At 50.6% G+C, this 17,173-nt stretch overlaps 1 protein-coding gene across 4 annotated transcripts in view; it reads right to left on the bottom strand.

The window, feature by feature from the left end:
- NRG2 (neuregulin 2) overlaps positions 1–17,173 on the bottom strand; it is a 260,716-nt gene that overhangs the window by 30,685 nt on the left and 212,858 nt on the right. For all 4 annotated transcript variants that reach the window (XM_073010636.1, XM_008014663.3, XM_008014664.3 and 1 more), the window contains 2 exons: positions 9,842–10,013; positions 3,078–3,196 (listed from right to left, as the gene is read on the bottom strand). In XM_073010636.1, the coding sequence (XP_072866737.1) occupies positions 3,078–3,196; positions 9,842–10,013 (291 nt within the window). The remainder of the gene's footprint in view (positions 1–3,077; positions 3,197–9,841; positions 10,014–17,173) is intronic.

Raw genomic sequence — 17,173 nt, 5'->3', positions numbered from 1 at the left:
CATAATGGGAAAAACGAAGACTGGTGGGGTGAAGTGACTTACTCAGGGTTGCATGACATAGAGCTTGGATGAGGCCAAATCTCCAAACTCTCTCCCCTGCTCTGCCCTGCCGCTCCCCTGGAGAGTCAAGAGGCAAGAAGGCTGTGGGAAGCTAGGATTCCAGATATGCCCTCAGTGCCCAGCCCAAAGGCTCCACTGTCTGGTTCCTAAACTGATCAGAGCACAGCCTGCTGAGGGCTGACAGGACTCCATGTGTGGGACGGGACTTCGGCTTATCTGAGGGGTCTCACCACCTCTGGCCACAGGCCCTAAGCCCTGTGCAAGAGAGAGGGCACTCCTGTGGTTTTCTGCATGGCAGCCACTCCTGCTTCCTCTGCTAACAGCACCCCTCTAGGGAAGTGCTTTTCCATGGAGTTCTGACCAGGCCATCACTCACAGTGCTCTGTCTCTCAGTAGCCCCTGTGCACACACAGACAGGTCAGGCAAGGATGGCCCCACCCTCCAAGCACAGTGACTGGTCAAGTGGGCCACATGACCTGGCAGGGTCAATCAGAATCCATCCTTGTGACTGTACTTATCGACACAGAGACAAAGCTATCTCTTTTCTCCAGGCGGTGGGCTGGGATGCGGTAGATCTGGAGCTGTCTGAGGCCATGGCCTCCTCTTCCCACCCCACTCCCCAAACATGAGAGAGGCCCATTTTACAGAAGGAAAGAATGAGGCCGACACATAGTGAGAGAAACTGTCTTGAGCCATCCTATGAGTTCTTGGACCCTTCCTCTGAGTTCTTAGATTCTGTCACGCCTGGGGCCAGTTCCACTTCCGAACTTACCAGTTTTATAAGGCAATAAATAAATCCCTTAAGACAGGTTTAAGTTAGTTCCAGTCAAGAAAGTCTTGACTAATAAAACAGGAAGGCCCCAGATCCAAAGTGGATCTGAGAATGTCTGACCACTATAGCAGAGGTGGCAGGTGCTAGACCCCACATACAGCCCACACTTGGGATAGGATGAGAGAAGTAGGAGCTCAGACACCCTCCCTGCTATCATGCCAAGGCTGGGCCATAGAGGAGGCAGTAAAGACCTTGGAGCAGGTTATAAGTTCTCTTATATAGTATTTACCAGGCATCCACTGTGAGCCAGGTGCTGTGCTAGACCCTGAGGCTAGGGTGGTAGACAGACTAGACATAGCCCCACGGAGCTCAGAGACTAAGTGTTTGCCAACTACTTTTATATTGTACAGCTCTATCATTAACTAGGTGTTTGACTTCCGGTGAAATATTTAATCTCTCTGAGCTTCTCATTATTTATAAAATACATCCTGACTTTGAGTATGGGTTCATGGGATAACGTGGAGTTTGGCTCAATAAATACTGGCTATGATTGCAACTTCCAGGAGAAAGCATCCTCCCTGTTCCCCCCACTCCTGAGGCTCACAGATTCACTGGGGTGGCCATGCCCACAGAGAAAGTTCAGCAATAGCATGAGAGTTGAAGGCTAATCAAAGGCTAGAGTTCAAGAGATGCCATCAGAGCATGGTTGGCCAAGGACTGGCCCAGGAGTGGAGCCCTAGCTGGGAGAGACGCTGCAGTGTATTGGGATGGTCAAGGAGGAAGAGATAAGGCCATGGCCTCCTCTTCCCACCCCACTCCCCAAACATGAGAGAGGCCCATTTTACAGTAGGAAAGAATGAGGTCAACACACAGTGAGAGAAACTGTCTTGACCCATCCTATGAGTCAGGATGGCACAGGAGCAAGAGTAAGAATGGAATGGACAGGGGACTGATGGAAGTTAGGTTGGAAAGATCTTTTAGGCCAGGGTGGTGAGAACAAAGTCCCTGTTCTGTGGTTCTATGGGGTGGGGAACATGACAGGATAAAAGCACCTTAGGAGGCTGCTGCTCTGGTTCAGGTGACTAGGGATGAAACCCAAGCCGGGGTTACCCTTGAGGTATAGTTAGAGCAGAAGAGGCAGGTGTGAGAAAGATCCAGAAAGAAGAATGGCAAGGCCATGGAGACTCAGACTTATTAGACACAGTGGCGAGGGAGACCAAGGAGCACAAGGGCCTGGGAGATAGGGTGTCCCTCACCAGGACAGGACAGACAGGGTCTGAACTAGGTTTTTGTCTGGGGGTCATAGGGCAGAGAGTGTTCCAAGTCGTCTTTTAGACCATTCTGGATTTAGGACATATTGGAAGACTGTCTGGTGGAAATAGAGGTAGGTAATGACAGATATAGGATTAGATTCTGTGATGAGCAGGAGTCAAAGTGAACCCCAATAAATAGGTAACCACATGGCACACTCAGTCTGTGTGTGTTGGGAGCAGGAGAGTGATCTATGGGATTTAAGGTACTCAGGCTAGAGTGGAGAGGGCACTGCCTGAGGACAGGCAGTTTTGCCAGAGAGGAGAGGCAATTTCCCCAGTCAAGGGAGAACCAGGGCTTGAGAGGGCAGTGCAACAGGAAGGCAGCTTCTACCCTGAGGCTGGGTCTGCCACTGTAGAGACGAGAAGGTAAGAGGTGCCGTGAGGTTCTGACCTTGCAAGACTTCAAGGAGTGGGGATGGCCTGTGAGGGAGGAGTTTGCTGTCCCTGAACAGAGGCTGCCAACAGAGGCTGCCACCAGGGGCCCCAGGCATCCAAGCTGCCTACCCATGGCCCATTGGAGATGGCTGCCTGCGCTCAGGTGCTCAGCAAAGCAACAGGCAATAGGCAGTCAGCCTGCACATGCCCTGGGCCTGCCTCTCCCTGCAGCCCCGCTCCTGGCAGCCCAGCCTCCTATAATTGCCTTCTAAAAATATCCTTCCCCCACCCCCACCTCTTGATTTCAAAATATTTAGTTTTCAGGGTATTTAAAATGAGAGCTGGCGGCTCTTCCAGGCCCAGATAACAAAGCTAAACATTTATGCTTCGACTGCATTTCTCTGAATCGGCTGAGATCTAGGGCTTGATATGGCAGCAGCAGGAGGGAGGGGAGTTGAGTGCGAGATGGATCACATGCAGGCCCCAAGGGCCGGGGGGCCACTGGCCTGCCCTGCCAAACCCCTCTAGGACCCTTCCCTCTGTCGGGGCCCACCTACCGCTGTTGACGTAAAGCCGGCCCCGGACGGTGTCCTTCCCCAGGATGTTCTCTGCCTCGCAGACATACTCCCCAGCGTCCTCCACCTTCACCTTGTTGAACTGTAGTCGTGAGTTCTTTCTGGTTAGGGAGGGGATAAGAGGGAGAGAGGCATGAGCCAGGGCCGGCTGTGGCTCCCCAGCGGTCACCCAGCGGTCGTCTCTCTCCACAGAGCCACAGTGGCCCTGCAGTTTAGATGGGAAGGAGATTCCCTCCGCCCAGCGATTTCTGGAGTCCAGGTGGGGCATGGAGTCCCTGCAGCTGCAGGGAGCCCTGGGCCCTTAGGACAACACAGGGCAGGACTAGTGGCTGCTCACAGGTCCTAAATCTATGATCCCTCACATCCGCTTTTCTAGGGCCGGACCACTGTTGTAACATTCTTCTGGGGGAGTAAACCAGGCCCTATAGGAAGTCACATGGCCACCTCCCTCATTCCCAGCTGCCTCCGCCTCTCCTGGGAAGTGGCAACCTGTCATTCTGGGTACGCAAGACCTGTTCCCAGATACCTGGGAGGGCGGCTGTCCTGACAGATTCCCATGGCGATGGCGCCCAGACTCCTCGTCCAAACCTGGGGCTCTCCCTTGTTCTCAAAATCAGCCCTGCCACTAAGGGGCACTCTGTGGCTTCTCCAAGGGGTTTTTGTTTCATTCATTCATTCATTCAACAAATGTTTACTGAGCACTTTCTGTGTGCCAGGGGCTTGTACACCTTGGGGAACAAAAAGATCCTGGACTTGATCCTCAGGGCCAACCTGGGTGTTCTCTTCTTACAGAAGGGAAAACCAAGTCCTAGAGGGACTTCCTGACTTGCCCGAGGGCACTTGGCAAGGCAAAGGCGGAGGTATGCCAGGAGCTGCAGTTCATGAGGACATGGGCTATCTCTGGGAACCCAAAGCTGGGGCTAGCCCTGAAGCTTTGAACCTAGTCCCTGCATGCTGAGAACCGGCCAGGCCTGGGCGGATCCCCCCAGTGCTGTGACTCCAGGGCACCTGGCCCTGGTCCCCCTCTTCTTTCTGAAGCCCCAGCCAAACCTCTCCTTCCTTCTCAGAGTTTCCCTGCAGCTACCCCAGGGTGCTTAGGCTCTGCAAGGGTCTGTTCACAGCCCTCACCCCTTCCTCTGCCTCCAAGGGCCAGCACGAGCTCTGGATAAAGCCTGGGACCCCAGCCTGGCCCCCAGGAGGAAGCAAGAAGTAACATGGTAATTTCTGTAGATGGTATGATTGCCTCCTCTTTTTAGTGCTGAATTAAAAAGCCAGGTTTCCAGCCTATGTGTAGTGGGTTGGAGAGGTGGGGGAACACGAGGGAGGGCAGTAGAGCCATCATTGCCCTGAGCCTAGGGTATGTAAAACTGAGCTATGGAGCTGATGGGGTAAGGAGGCCAAGGGGAGGCAAGCAGAGAGGCTGGGCCAGGGTCAAGGAGATGCAAACTGGCTCACAGTCCCTACCTGGGCTGCTTCCACCTCTGATGGGGAGCCTCTTCCCAGGCATCCTTACCCCCAGATCCTCCAAACAAGGGTGCTACAAGGTTGTCTTTTCTATAGACCCTATTGCTGTGGTGATGTCCTTGCTGATGCTGTGGTGACAGCTGCTTAACTATTCCATATCCTTCCTGCCTCAAGCTGGTCTCTGTCTCCTTGGCCTGGTGCCGGGCCACAACCCTCTTCTGTCAATTATAGTTTGTTCCCTTCATTAAAGAGAGCCCTGGAGGCCCCTCTGACTAAGACAGCATCTCTTTCCCTGATCCAGCCAAATTAGATGCCACAGACTCCAGCTTCCCCCAGGGTATGGCTTCTCTCACTTCCCTGTGCACCCACCAGATTAGCAGGGAAGGGGGATCGCCTGAGGGTACGGGGGTGGGGGTGTTGATGCACAGGGGACTCTCCTTGTCGCCCACCCTGGAATTCAGAGGCCCTTCCCTTCTACAGCATCATATGTAGCAGGACGCTAAGGAAGGATTCCCTACTTGCAGGCATGTGAGACCTGGAGAAGGGAGGCACAGGGCTCTGGGAGTGCCCCTTCCCTCTGAGGAACAAGAAAGAGGCAGGGGACAAAGATAATGACCCTGAGGCTTGCTGCAGGTGTCCTAGGTTAGCAGCTGTCTCATGGTTTCACGGAAGCCGGCCCCAGAGATGCACATGGGGTTCTGGGTCCAGGCTGAGGGGCAGGGCTCTGAGGGTTTCTCAGCCCTTGCAGGAACTGGAGTCACCACCTTCTCCTTCCTCACTCCCAGCTCCAGGTGGAAGCCTGAGGATTCAGGACTCTCCTGTCTCCCTGGCAGGCCAGGTGCTGTGTTCTGCTCCTGGTGCCCCATCACGCGCTGACCCAGGTTTGCCCTGAGATGGTGACCACGCCCCCCCACGACCTCCCCAGCTGGTTCTCTGCTGGCAGGGACGGGATCTGGGCAGCTGTGTCCTCCACAGTGCCTACCCCCCGCCCCCTGCCTGCTCAAGGGGCCTGTTCCAGCCTGCCCCTCATAAACAAGGGAACATGCGATTCTGCAGGGAAGGCCCTGTGCCCAGGGCTTGGGGGGGCAGTTTGCTCCTGGCACAGGAAAGCTTGGGTGAGATGTTTCAGGGCAGGGGCACAGAGACAGCACCCGCTGAGGAGGGGTCTCTATAGGTCAACAGAGATGCCCAGACAGAGTGCGGCCTGGGCAGGGAGAGTGCCAGGAGGCAGGGGAGTCAGCTGTTGTCTGGGCAGACAGGACAGATAACATTTTGCCAGAAAGCAGACTCCTGCTGCTGCCCCTGGCCCCTCTACTAGGTGGGGTGTGTAGTGTTGGATGGGTGGTGTGTGCAGGTGGCCGTTCTCTCTAAGTCACTCTGAGGGCACCTTGGTTGCAGGGAGTCAGAAGTTCTCTATCATGGCCCACTCCTCCACCACTCACAAGTCACTGCTGAGAGCCCAGGGGCAGGACAGGGAGAACAGGGAGGTTTCCTGATGCAGCAAATGGGGCAGGGCCCTGAAAGGTAGGGGGCAGAGGGCACACTTTAGACTCTTATGGGTCCATAATACCCAAGAGGAGAAGACCAGGCTCTGTTTCTGGATTCTTCAGAGGAAATGGAGGCCTAACCAGGACAGTAACTGGTTCAGAAGGTTAGAACCATCCAAAGGATCTCCTGCCCAGTCCCAGTGGGACTCTACACCCAGGAGAGGAGGGCTAGTCCTGCAAGATTCGCATCAGTTTAGTCCTCAGTGTAGAGCTCTCTGCCAGGCCCAATAGGGGAGAAGCCGGTGTCTGGGTATAGGGATCCAGGCTTTGAGGCTCTCTCATGCTGGAAGGAGAGACAGATCCCTCCACAAAGCAATGAAGCCATGTCTAAGGCACCATGGGAGGAGACAATGAGAGCTGCCTAGAGGGCTTAGGAAGGTGTCCCAGAGAGATGACAGTTAAGCTGGGCCTTGGAGAGCTTTGCCAGGGACAAGCAAGGGGAGGAGAGCTGCCAGCATAGGGAACAGCCTGGGCTCAAGTCCAGTGCCATGAAAGGAAAGACCGAGAGTGTAGCAGTGTCAGGAAACTGCAGGGCAGTGACTTGTAGGCCAGGAAGAGGAGTCGGAAGAGCCCCAAGGCTGTACCTGGCACGCAGTAGGCTCTCAAGCTCTGTCTTGAATGGATGATTGAATAGATGTTCCTGTTAGAAAGATCATTGCCCGTCAGGCACTCCCAGGGGTCAGTGACTCTGTGGACTTCTAGAATTACAAACAAACTGAGTACATAAGTCACATTTTTTTTTTCCTGAAGAAAAGGACGAGGCTTCTGCCAGATTCTATAGTAGAAGCTAGACTAGAGATTCATGAAGGTAAGGACCATGTCTGTTTTATTCACTGACATATCCTGAGCCTCTAGCAGAGTGCCTGGCACATAGTTGATACTCAATACAGATATGTTAGATTCAGAAATGAATTCTCAGAGGGCCTGTGGTCCAGAAAAGGTGGGGAGTGGCCAAGAGTGGGACAGAGGAGGGAGACCAGATGGGAAATGTGCAGGCAGAGAAAGAGGCACGACTCCCTGGGCAGATGACAAGAGGCCAGGGGTTGAGGAGCTGGGAGTCTGGTTGAGCCACAAGTGAGAGGGGAACACGGGAGGGACAGAAAGGACTACAGCAGGTGGGGGAGAGGCCAGATTGGGCATTCAGAATCAGAAATATCTGTGAGGCATCTCAGACGTGGTATCTAGTGTCTCTCTGGCAGCATGGGTCTGGAGCTCAGGTGAAAAAGCCATCATGTCTGGAGATGGAGACTTGGGGTCTCAGATTCTTAAAGCAACAGGAGAAAGTGAAATCACCCACAGTTGGAAAGGGAAGAAAGAAAATAATGATGCCCAGCCAGGCGCGGTGGCTCAAGCCTGTAATCCCAGCACTTTGGGAGGCCGAGACGGGAGGATCACGAGGTCAGGAGATCGAGACCATCCTGGCTAACACGGTGAAACCCCGTCTCTACTAAAAAATACAAAAAACTAGCCGGGTGAGGTGGCGGGCACCTGTAGTCCCAGCTACTCAGGAGGCTGAGGCAGGAGAATGGCGTAAACCCGGGAGGCGGAGCTTGAAGTGAGCTGAGATCTGGCCACAGCACTCCAGCCTGGGCGACAGAGCAAGACTCCGTCTCAAGAAAAAAAAAAGAAAAAGAAAAAAAGAAAAGAGTGAGGCCCAAAGTTCAGGAAAGTTCCAGCATTGATGGCAACTAAGAGACAGTGTCCAGACTCACAGCAGGACCAGGAGGAGCATCACAGGGCCTGGGGAGCAGGTGTTCCCATGCTGAGGCCATTGAGAGGCCTGGAGGCCTGAGCCAGGGAGTGCAGAGATAACTGGGGTTTCTCCAGGGCCACAGCCATCGAGAGGTTGGGATGTAAGTGAAAGGCAGATTCCAGCAGGGCAAAGAGTGAGTGGAGGATGAGAGTGTGCAGTCAGTGAGCATGAGGCTAGCTCCCTCAGTGACTTCATATGGTGGTGGAGGGTGGAAGTGAGATGGGGGAACTGCTGGAGGGCCAGGGGAGCAGCAGCGTGGAGGGACAGCATTTGAGAAAAGAAGTCACGGGTAGGGAGAGAAAGTTGAAGTTACCAGAGAAAGGAGTGAGTTGGTGGTACCAGGGCTCTGCGGGGGTGTGTGTGTGTGGAGTGTGGGAATGTGCGGGAGGGAGGGTGAGTATGAGTGTGTGGCACCAGGTCGGGTGGGATGATGATAGGCAGGTTGTAGACATGTTTGGGAGTCATGAGGAGGGAATGGGGGCTCTCTTGACTTTCGTCACTGCAGTGAAGTAGGGGAGAAGCCATCTTCTAGAAAGAAAGGATAGGAAGGAGACAGAACCCAACTGCCCCAGCTCCAAGAAGCCTGCCCATTCTCTTCAGCTTGGAGCCAGCCTTGGAAGTGCAGTGAGAAGGGGCAGGGTGGTCTCAGAGGGTGGGCTGGGTGGGCAGCCAGAGCTTCTTGACAATGCTGTAGACTAGGGACACATAGAACCCCCCACTCACCACTGGCCATGGTGAGTTCCTTAGGAAGTGGCATTCTTTTAGCCACAAACCTTTGATCTGAGCCAAACCCATCCTTAATTACATTCTGTTTTCTGCCAGGATCATTTTCTAGAATGATCAGTTCTACTTCTGCTCCCCATTCTTGGAAGGAGAATCAGAGAATTGGAAGTAACTCCCAGTCCCCTGACTCCTTCATCCTCTTTTATAGGTTCCAGAGTCTGAGGGCCAGAGGCAGGGCATGGACATCCAGCCCCACACGGCAAACCCAAGCAGCTGGCCCAGCCCAGGCCCTCTACCACTTTTTGTTGTGGGCAGGCTGGTGTGCTCTAAAACCATCCTAATTTGCATTTTGTGTGTGTGGTGGGGTGGTGAGCAGGAAAATGACAGCCAGGAAGGGAGTGGTTGTAAGCTGCCTGGGAGAGAGGGCAGAAAAGGTTTGGGAGCTCCTGAGTCAGAGAGGGAAGGCCACTAGGTCCCCAGAGCCAACAGAGCAGACATCAAGTAGAACGCCTGTTTAGCTGGCAGGCAGGGGTTTTCCCCCTTGCTTCTCCTTGAGAGGCAGGAGAGAGGTGGTGGGCTGCCTTGGACTACCGGCTTCTCTGGTGCCAGAAGCCCCCTGCCTGACCCACCCAAGATGAAAGACAGGCCATCTTCCATAGCCTGGAGACTCAGGGAACTTCTCTGATTCACTTCCCTGGAGCACTGATTCAAGATCAAACACAATTCTCATGTTTTAGAGGGAAACCCTCTGCGGAACAGAGTTCTCCAGCACCAATCAAAGTGCTGCTCCCTTTCCCCTTACCTAGCTCTCTGACAAGTGACAGCTTGCAAGCTGAGAAACCAGCCCATCATGTGTGACCTCCCAGAGGCATTCTGGAGTCAGGGTCTTTCACCAAAGATTACCAATGATGGGGCTTTCAGATGCTGCAGCAGGTCTTTCAAGAAGTTTTAGGGGTGAGCAGGGTCTTCCACTGATCAAGCTGACTGTGACAGTCAAATTGCCTTCAACTATCTAGAGAAGTTAAAGGCTTAATTCTTGTCTGTGGTCTGCAAGACCCTGGGCCACCATGACCAGAGGGTCCCTGAGCTGCAGGAAGACGGCTGGGAGTGGCAAGGAAGGGGAGTAAAGAGAGGGGCTGGGACTGGTTCCATGGGTGAATCTGGGGGCACAGCCCTGGCCTCTGTCCAGTTCAGGCCCCTCCTTCTCGAGAGGAGGGAAGGCAGCTGGTTGGACGGAGGACAGGCTGGATATTGCTTACCTGCCGTTGCCATATTTGATGCGAATGTCTCGGCTGCGGTTGAGCTCCTTGCCGTCCTTGAACCAACGGTAGGAAGGTTGGGGATTACCGGCTGCTGCCTCACACTTCAGCGATTGCTTCTCACCCACCTGTCCTGTCTGGCTCTTCATCTTCTTCAACTTGGGCCGGGTGGCTGTGGGGTACAAGGCAGGTAGGTGAGCATGGTAGTGGCAGGGGCAGTGCCAAGCATGAGTAGTGGACAGTAGGGGCCACTGTTTTTGGGCTGGAACTGGGGAAGGGAGGGGTGATCCTGAGAGCCACCCCTCCTGGTGTCATTTCCTAGTTCAATTCAATAAGCATTTACAGTGAGTCTGTCATGACATCAATGTAGTTATAACTAATGGAGAGTTTCCTTCATGCTTTGAATGGTGTGAAGCTCGACATTAGCTTATGAAACCTTCACAATAACCCCACGAGTTCACAGCAATGGTTAAACCCACTTACAGATGGGGAAATGGAGGCTCAGAATGGTGAAGTCACTTCCCTAAGGGCAGATGATGGAACTGGGATTCAAACCCAGATCTCCTTGACATTGGTGCTCAAGATCTAAAATCATGGGTAACAAGCCATGGGGCTGTACTGGTGGGCTCGGGCCCAATCACGGATGCAGAGCTGCAAATGCCAGGCTGAGAGGCTGTCCCCATTTTTCTTAAATGCCATTCTATCTCCACATGCCCCAGTCTCCCATGCTTCACTTCCTTGCTCCTCTCCCCACCACCAAAAAAACAAAACAAAACACGCACGCGCACACACACACACAAACACACACCCCAAAAGAGAAAGTACCCTGTTCTTAGGAAGGTGAGGCCAAGCCAGTGCTCGTGCTGAGGTGTGTAACAATTTCCAGTGGGATAGTCCCTTAAAGGATACACAAAGCCTTCATGCAGGTTCTCGTTTGGTCTCTGAGCTCTGTAAGGCAGTGTCATACTGACATTGATGGTGCAGATGAGACTCAGAGAGGTGAAGAAACTTGCCCGAAGCCACATAGCCAGGCAGCCACAGAGCTGGGACCAAAGCTCAGGTATCAAGATTTGCCACGTGTTAGGTTGGTAGCAGGATGGTGTCTGATTTTGTGGTCTCATCTCTCTCTGTGAGATGGTTAAAAGCCTTCCAGTAGCAGAAGGGAGGGTCTGTTGGAGCCAGGGAGTTGTCTGGGAACTGACTGGCTCTGTCTCAGCCATTGGTCCTTTCCCTGGCAGCTCAGAGCGCTGACAATGGGCCAGAGCTGGCTCTGGAGAAAGGCAGGCAAGAGGGCCTGGCTAGAACAGGGTCCCCTCATTGAACTTCACCCTGAGCTGCTGCATATATGCAGGGAGAAGATGAGAGGGGCGCAGGGCACAGAGGAAGCACAGAAAGGAAGCCTTTAAAAATGTATGATGTAGGCTTATGCAATGATTCTCATAAAATAATTTTGTTCATTTTAGAAAATTAAAAAATACGGGAGGTTGAAAAAAGAAGAAAACAAAACCATCCCTTGTCTCCATACTCATAAATAACACCTCCCCCCATTTTTAAACAAAATGGAATCAATGCCATTTGTGGACAATAATAACAATAATAGCTAACCTTTGTCAACTGCTCTCTCTGTGCCAGGCTCTATGTATTCTTTCCTTTAATGAAACAATGTAACCCTTTCGCCTTGGTGTTAAATAGTAATAATAGCATTTCCCAAAGTGAATTCTATAAGCAGGAGTATCTGGAGAGATGAAAACAGATATTACTTGAGAAGAGGGTTCCATAGGAAAATGGGTTTGGAGAGCATGTGGGTTAAGCCTAGTTAAAGAAGTATCTATCAACTTCAGTATTGTTCTCTAAGTGAGGGCCTTGAAACCATTTTTCTTGGAACTCTTAGCAGCATTTCAAGGAAATAAAAAGTTATGTGGAATAAATTCTATAACTTATATGTGTATTTATTTGTGTGTGTATATATATATATATTGACAATGATTCCATTGAATATATATATAGATAGATACACACACACATATATTTTGACAGATATTAACATGATTCAAAATTTAAGAAGTGAAAAGGGGTATATGGCTTAAAAAACAAGTCTCTCTCTAACTTCTGGCCACAACCACACAGTTGTCTTTCTAGGAGATAATCATTCTTATCGGTTCCTTTGACCTCCTTTCAGAAATCTTTTATGCATACACAAATCCCGCCCCCCACCCCCCCGAGTATTCACACACTCAGTTTTTCTTACAGCATCATTTTTCATGGTTGCATAATGTTCCTGTATGGGTGTATCATAACTTCTGTAACTGATTCCTGTGTGGAACATTTAGCATGTCCCCCTCCACCTTCCCATTACAAACAACCCCAAAAGAACATCCTTGCAGCTTTATCTTTGCACACACCCCATGTATACTGCTGTATGGAGGAGGATGACTCTAGACTCAGGCTGTCTGGCTTTCAATCCAGACTTTGCTACTTGTTAGATTTATGTCCTCAAGAATTAACTTCATTCGTTTGCGCCTCAACTTCCTCAGCTGTAAAATACAGGAGATAAATAATAGCTCTTACCTCTTGGGATGATGACTGTGAGGATTATATGAGACAATGCATGTAGAGCCTGGCACATAGAGAGCATTTAACAAAGGTTAGCTATTATTATTATTATTCACAATTATTTCCTAAGGCGATCTTCCTAAAAGTGGAATTGCTGCGTCAGAGGGTACGCAATCTTCCTCAGCTTTGTACATTGCCAAATTGCCCTTTGGAAAGGTTGCACCAATTTGTGCTCCCCCCACTGAATGACAGTGCCTGTTTTTTCCACACCCTCACCAACACGAGGTATTATCATGTCTTTAATCTTTGCCAATTAGCTAGGCAAAAGATAACGTCTGTTTGTTGTTTTAATTTGCATTTATTTGATTACTGATGAGGCTGAACATTTTTCATAAGTGTATTGGCCCATTGTATTTCTTCTTTTTGAATTGCCTGTTCATGCATGCAGTCTGTTTTTCTATTGAGTACTCATCCTAGTGACTTGTAAGAGCTTTTTATAAATATTAAGGCTATTAACCTTTTGCTACAAAGTTTTTTCCCCTCAGTTACCTGCTTTTTTATATTGCTCGTTTTTCTTCTTCTTTTTCGTTTATTTTCTTTCTTTTCTTTTTTTTTTTTTTGTGGCACCCAGAGATTCTATGTGCATCAATCTATCAATCTGTTGGACTTTTTGGAACTTCATTATTCTAAGTGTGACTGAAATCCTGCCTTATCTTCCTTCCCTTACCCACCTCCCTCCCTCCTACATCTGTTCTGGAGTCCCCAGTCATTGCTTACGTTAGGTCTTAACCCTGGAGGCTAATCGGAATCACATGAGAAGCTTTACAAGTCAGGTACCTGGGACATATCCTAGGCATTCTGAAGCAGAAGCTGTGAGTGTGGGTTCAGGTTGTGGGTTCTAAAGAGCTCTTCAGGTGTGTTCCTTTACTTTTGGAAATGTAACAGACATTCAGGAAAGTGCACATAAGTGTATAGCTCAATGACTGGTTACAGACTGAACACATATGCACAAGTGACTTTGCACTAAGATTGGGTTGACACCTGGTGATGATCTAACCTCTTGGTTAAGTGGCGACCTTCAACTAGTCCCTTCCCCTTTCTTGTGAACTGGGGACACAACACAGAGAGCTCTTCTCGGGTGCTAAACTGTCCCCTTACCACACTTGGAGTGTGTGGACTTTTCTTGCAACTCAGAGACAAGGGAACCGCCTGTCCCCACCACCATGAACCATTTTCCCCCCAACAAGATGGGGCGGTGGGGGAGGGAGGATGGTGGTGGCAGCTGGTGGGAGGAAGCAGGGGTTACTCTACCACCTTGGTTCCTGACATGAGTTCCAGTGCTATATTATGCACTTAGCCTGTGGCCACTGCTTAGTGGTGATGGTGATGGGCTAGGGGGATGTGTTACAGAGAGACTGTTCCCAGAAACAGTAGGCAAGGCCCTAATTCAGAGGGCCTGAGGAACTGAGAACTCCAAAGTAATTGCCGGCCACCGATGGAAAACACAGGACCGCATTTCAGATCACAGGGAGCCCACTCCATCTAGTGAGAACCTTGTGTGACTCAGTAGCAATTTCTGGATAGTCCACTCACTTCAGAACAATCTTATCTAGTTCACCTGTTCCTTATTCATCTATTCAGTTCATTCCAAATTCATTCATTCATTCATTCAACCATACCAAGAGATAAGCATCCTACTGTTAGGGAGCCTGAATTTTAGCGAGGGGGACAATAAGCAAAACATCAACAGGAAATATGAGACAGTAAAAAAAAAAAAAAGCAGCTGGATAAAGGCCCTAAGGTGGGAATGAGCTTGATGAGTTCATGGGGCCAAAAGAGGCCTATGTGGCTGGAAGATAGTAGAAGATGGGCAGGGTGTGAGGGGAGCTTGGAGAGGTAGGCAGGGCTGAGGTTGACATGGGGCTGTGCAAGCCAGGATGAGAAGTCCAGATTTGTTTTGTATATTTAAAAAAAAAAAAAAACCCAACTTTTTATGTGCCTACTAGAAATTTTAAAATTACATATGCGGATTGCATTATATTTCTATTGGACAGCCCTGGTTTAAAGGATGACAACATAAAAATAACCATACATTTGAATCATGCTATGTTCTTTACAAAGAGTTTTCTTTTATAGCTCTTAACGGTTCCTCAGAATCATCTGTGATGCTAAAAGCCATGCCTCCTGCTCTAGCAGGTGCAAGTCCTGGTCTTTGCTCACAGAAATCCTAGTTTGCAGTGATTTGAAAGTTGAAAGCCAGGGTCGGGCAAACCTTGTAGGAAAGTTCCTTGGGGTCAGGGGGCAGTGGCAGCAGCTCAGGTGGCAGGAAAGAGAAGAATATACACCAGATGGCCTTGGAACAATGCCTGGGCCTAGAGCCCTGCCAGGTTTTCTGTGGCAAAGATTGAGGTGACCTCCCCAAGATGGCCCTGGATTGGTTTTGTAGGTGTGCTGGGAAGGCATTAGAGGCTTATAAGTTAGGGGATGACCTGATCTTACTTTCTGCATTTTAAGCTCTTTCTTATCCTGAGCCACCATCCTTTCTCTATGCATCCTCTAGCCATCAGTTCTAGTACCAGCCCCTGGGGTCATGTGGGATAAGGCTGAGGGGTTGTTCGCATAGCAGACATTTGTGCATCCAGAGACAGCTCTCATGGGACCTCAGACATGACTGGGCTAGATCAGCCCCTCACCTAGACACCCTCTCTGAGCTAGGTCTGGTATTGCCTGTGTCTCTTTTACAGCCCAGGGCCCAGAATACAATGCTAGAGACCATCACACCATGTCTCAAGAATATCTTGGGGCCAGAGCTGAACCAAGCAGAGGAACAGGCTTCCTGGGATGCATGGGATCTGTCAAGGAAAGAACTGAAGCAATGCAGTGGGCAGGTATTTATCCCGCATTCAGTCGACACTCTGATCCCTACTGCTGCTCCTTCTCCACAGATGGAGGGGTAGGCAGCAAGCCGATGGACTACTTGGGCCCTTGAGTATTGAGCACCTCTCCCTTCCCCTGTTTACTGAATGCCTGCTATGAGCCAAGTTCTGTGTTTGACCCCAGACAGAAATGATCCAGCTGTATATGGAGTAACCACCCCCTACTCCCCAAAGAGTTTAACTTGTCCCCTTCTGTTGTTGTTTTGTTACATAAGAAATTTTTGTTGTGAAAAAATTATACAAGTAAGGAAAAAGAAAAACACATTTAAATCAATTCAATTACCAACAGAGAGAAAGCCACTGTAGGCATTTTCAAATGTCTCCCAAAAGACTTTTCTCTCCAAAATGCTTTATATCCCATTTTCTCAGTCAATATACATTTGAAACATTTTTTCCAAGTCTAGAATCATTTCAATAGCTGCATAATATTTCATTGTTCAGATGAGCATATCAGGTTGTCTCCAATGTTCTGCTAATAATAACGATATTGCAATGAATTTCTCCATAAATTCAGCTTTGTGGCTGAAGGGAGGAGCAGCAGTCCTGGGGGTTCATGCATATTTTCTCATGCAGAAAGGGGACCCTCAAAGGTCCAGCACACAGGAGAGTGGACAGATGAGAGGTATCCAGCAAAAGCAAGAGGAAGTTTGGTGTGCATAAGAAGGGGGAGAAAGTTCCCACCACTCTGCACACATGGCCATTACTGACACCCTGATCCCCGCAGCAGCTCCCTCCCTAGCGATGAAAGGGGCAGGTGGCAAGCTGATGGCCTAGGCGGCTCTTTGGGTATTGGGCAGCTCTTCCTTCCCCTAAGGTTTCTTCCTCAGACCAGGCCCCCTCTGCTGAGCTCCCATACTCCTTGGGTTTTGGGGGAAGCCCAGAGTCTACTTCATCCAGTCCTCTTCCCCTTGGGACAAGGGTTTACTGGAGTTGAGGTGTGGGGATGTGGGGAGATCTCCCTTGGCAGCTTTATAAGAACAAGAAGAAGCTCTCTCAAGGATGGCCCAGGCCTCCACATAAAGATTTTCCTCCAGGATGGGCTCCATAAAACCTTAGGACACCTCCCCATGGTTGCCATGAGTTGGGCCACAGGGTATCCGGTGGCTTCTGCTTCCTATCTCCTGGTGCCAAGCCAGGGCATCTGGCCTGTATCTGTTTGACAGGCCATCCCCAGAAAGCACCTCATTAAAGATAGCGACAACAGCAACAACAACCAGGATTGCTCCCTTCCCACATCCCAGCCCCGAGGCCAGGAGGTGCCGCTGCTGCCAGCAGCTTAACCTCATTCCTCTCAGCAGTGGGCGGTGGGTGCGGAGCCTACCCAGATCTGAGAGCAAGACAGACGCTCAGGACATGGCTGGGCAACCCAGCCAGGGAGGACCTGGCTCTGCCTCCCTCCTGGCATCCAGCGGGCAGGGGCAGCAGGCTCTTAAAAGAGTTAATGATCCTCACCTCATGACTAAGGCTGAGCAGTTCCCTTTGCAGGGCAACACCTGGAGACAATGTGGCCAGCCTGCCTGGCATCAAAGTTTCCCACTGTCCTGCTGCTGGCCAGCTGCGGGTCAGCCCCCTTCCCACCCCTCTCCCACCCACAAAGTGACTGCAACCTATTGGAGGTTAATTACAGACTCTAAGTTCAAATGAGAAAGAAAAAAAAAAAAACACTAAACTAAAAACACAGCTGGTTTAAGTGGGCACAGACGGCCCAGGCAGCCAGGCATCCTACCCATGGCTTGCAGAAGAGCCATTTCACACTCACAGGACAGGCTCCCAAAGGGAGTGTATGCCCAGCTGGGCTGCTTGGCTTTTCCTCAGCCACCTAGGCCCAGCCCAATGCCTGGGC

The sequence above is a fragment of the Chlorocebus sabaeus genome, chromosome 23 (assembly GCF_047675955.1).
Source record: "Chlorocebus sabaeus isolate Y175 chromosome 23, mChlSab1.0.hap1, whole genome shotgun sequence".
Classification (NCBI taxonomy): domain Eukaryota; kingdom Metazoa; phylum Chordata; class Mammalia; order Primates; family Cercopithecidae; genus Chlorocebus; species Chlorocebus sabaeus.
The sequence above is the reverse complement of the archived record's forward strand: the minus strand, read 5'-3'. Positions and strand labels throughout refer to the sequence as shown.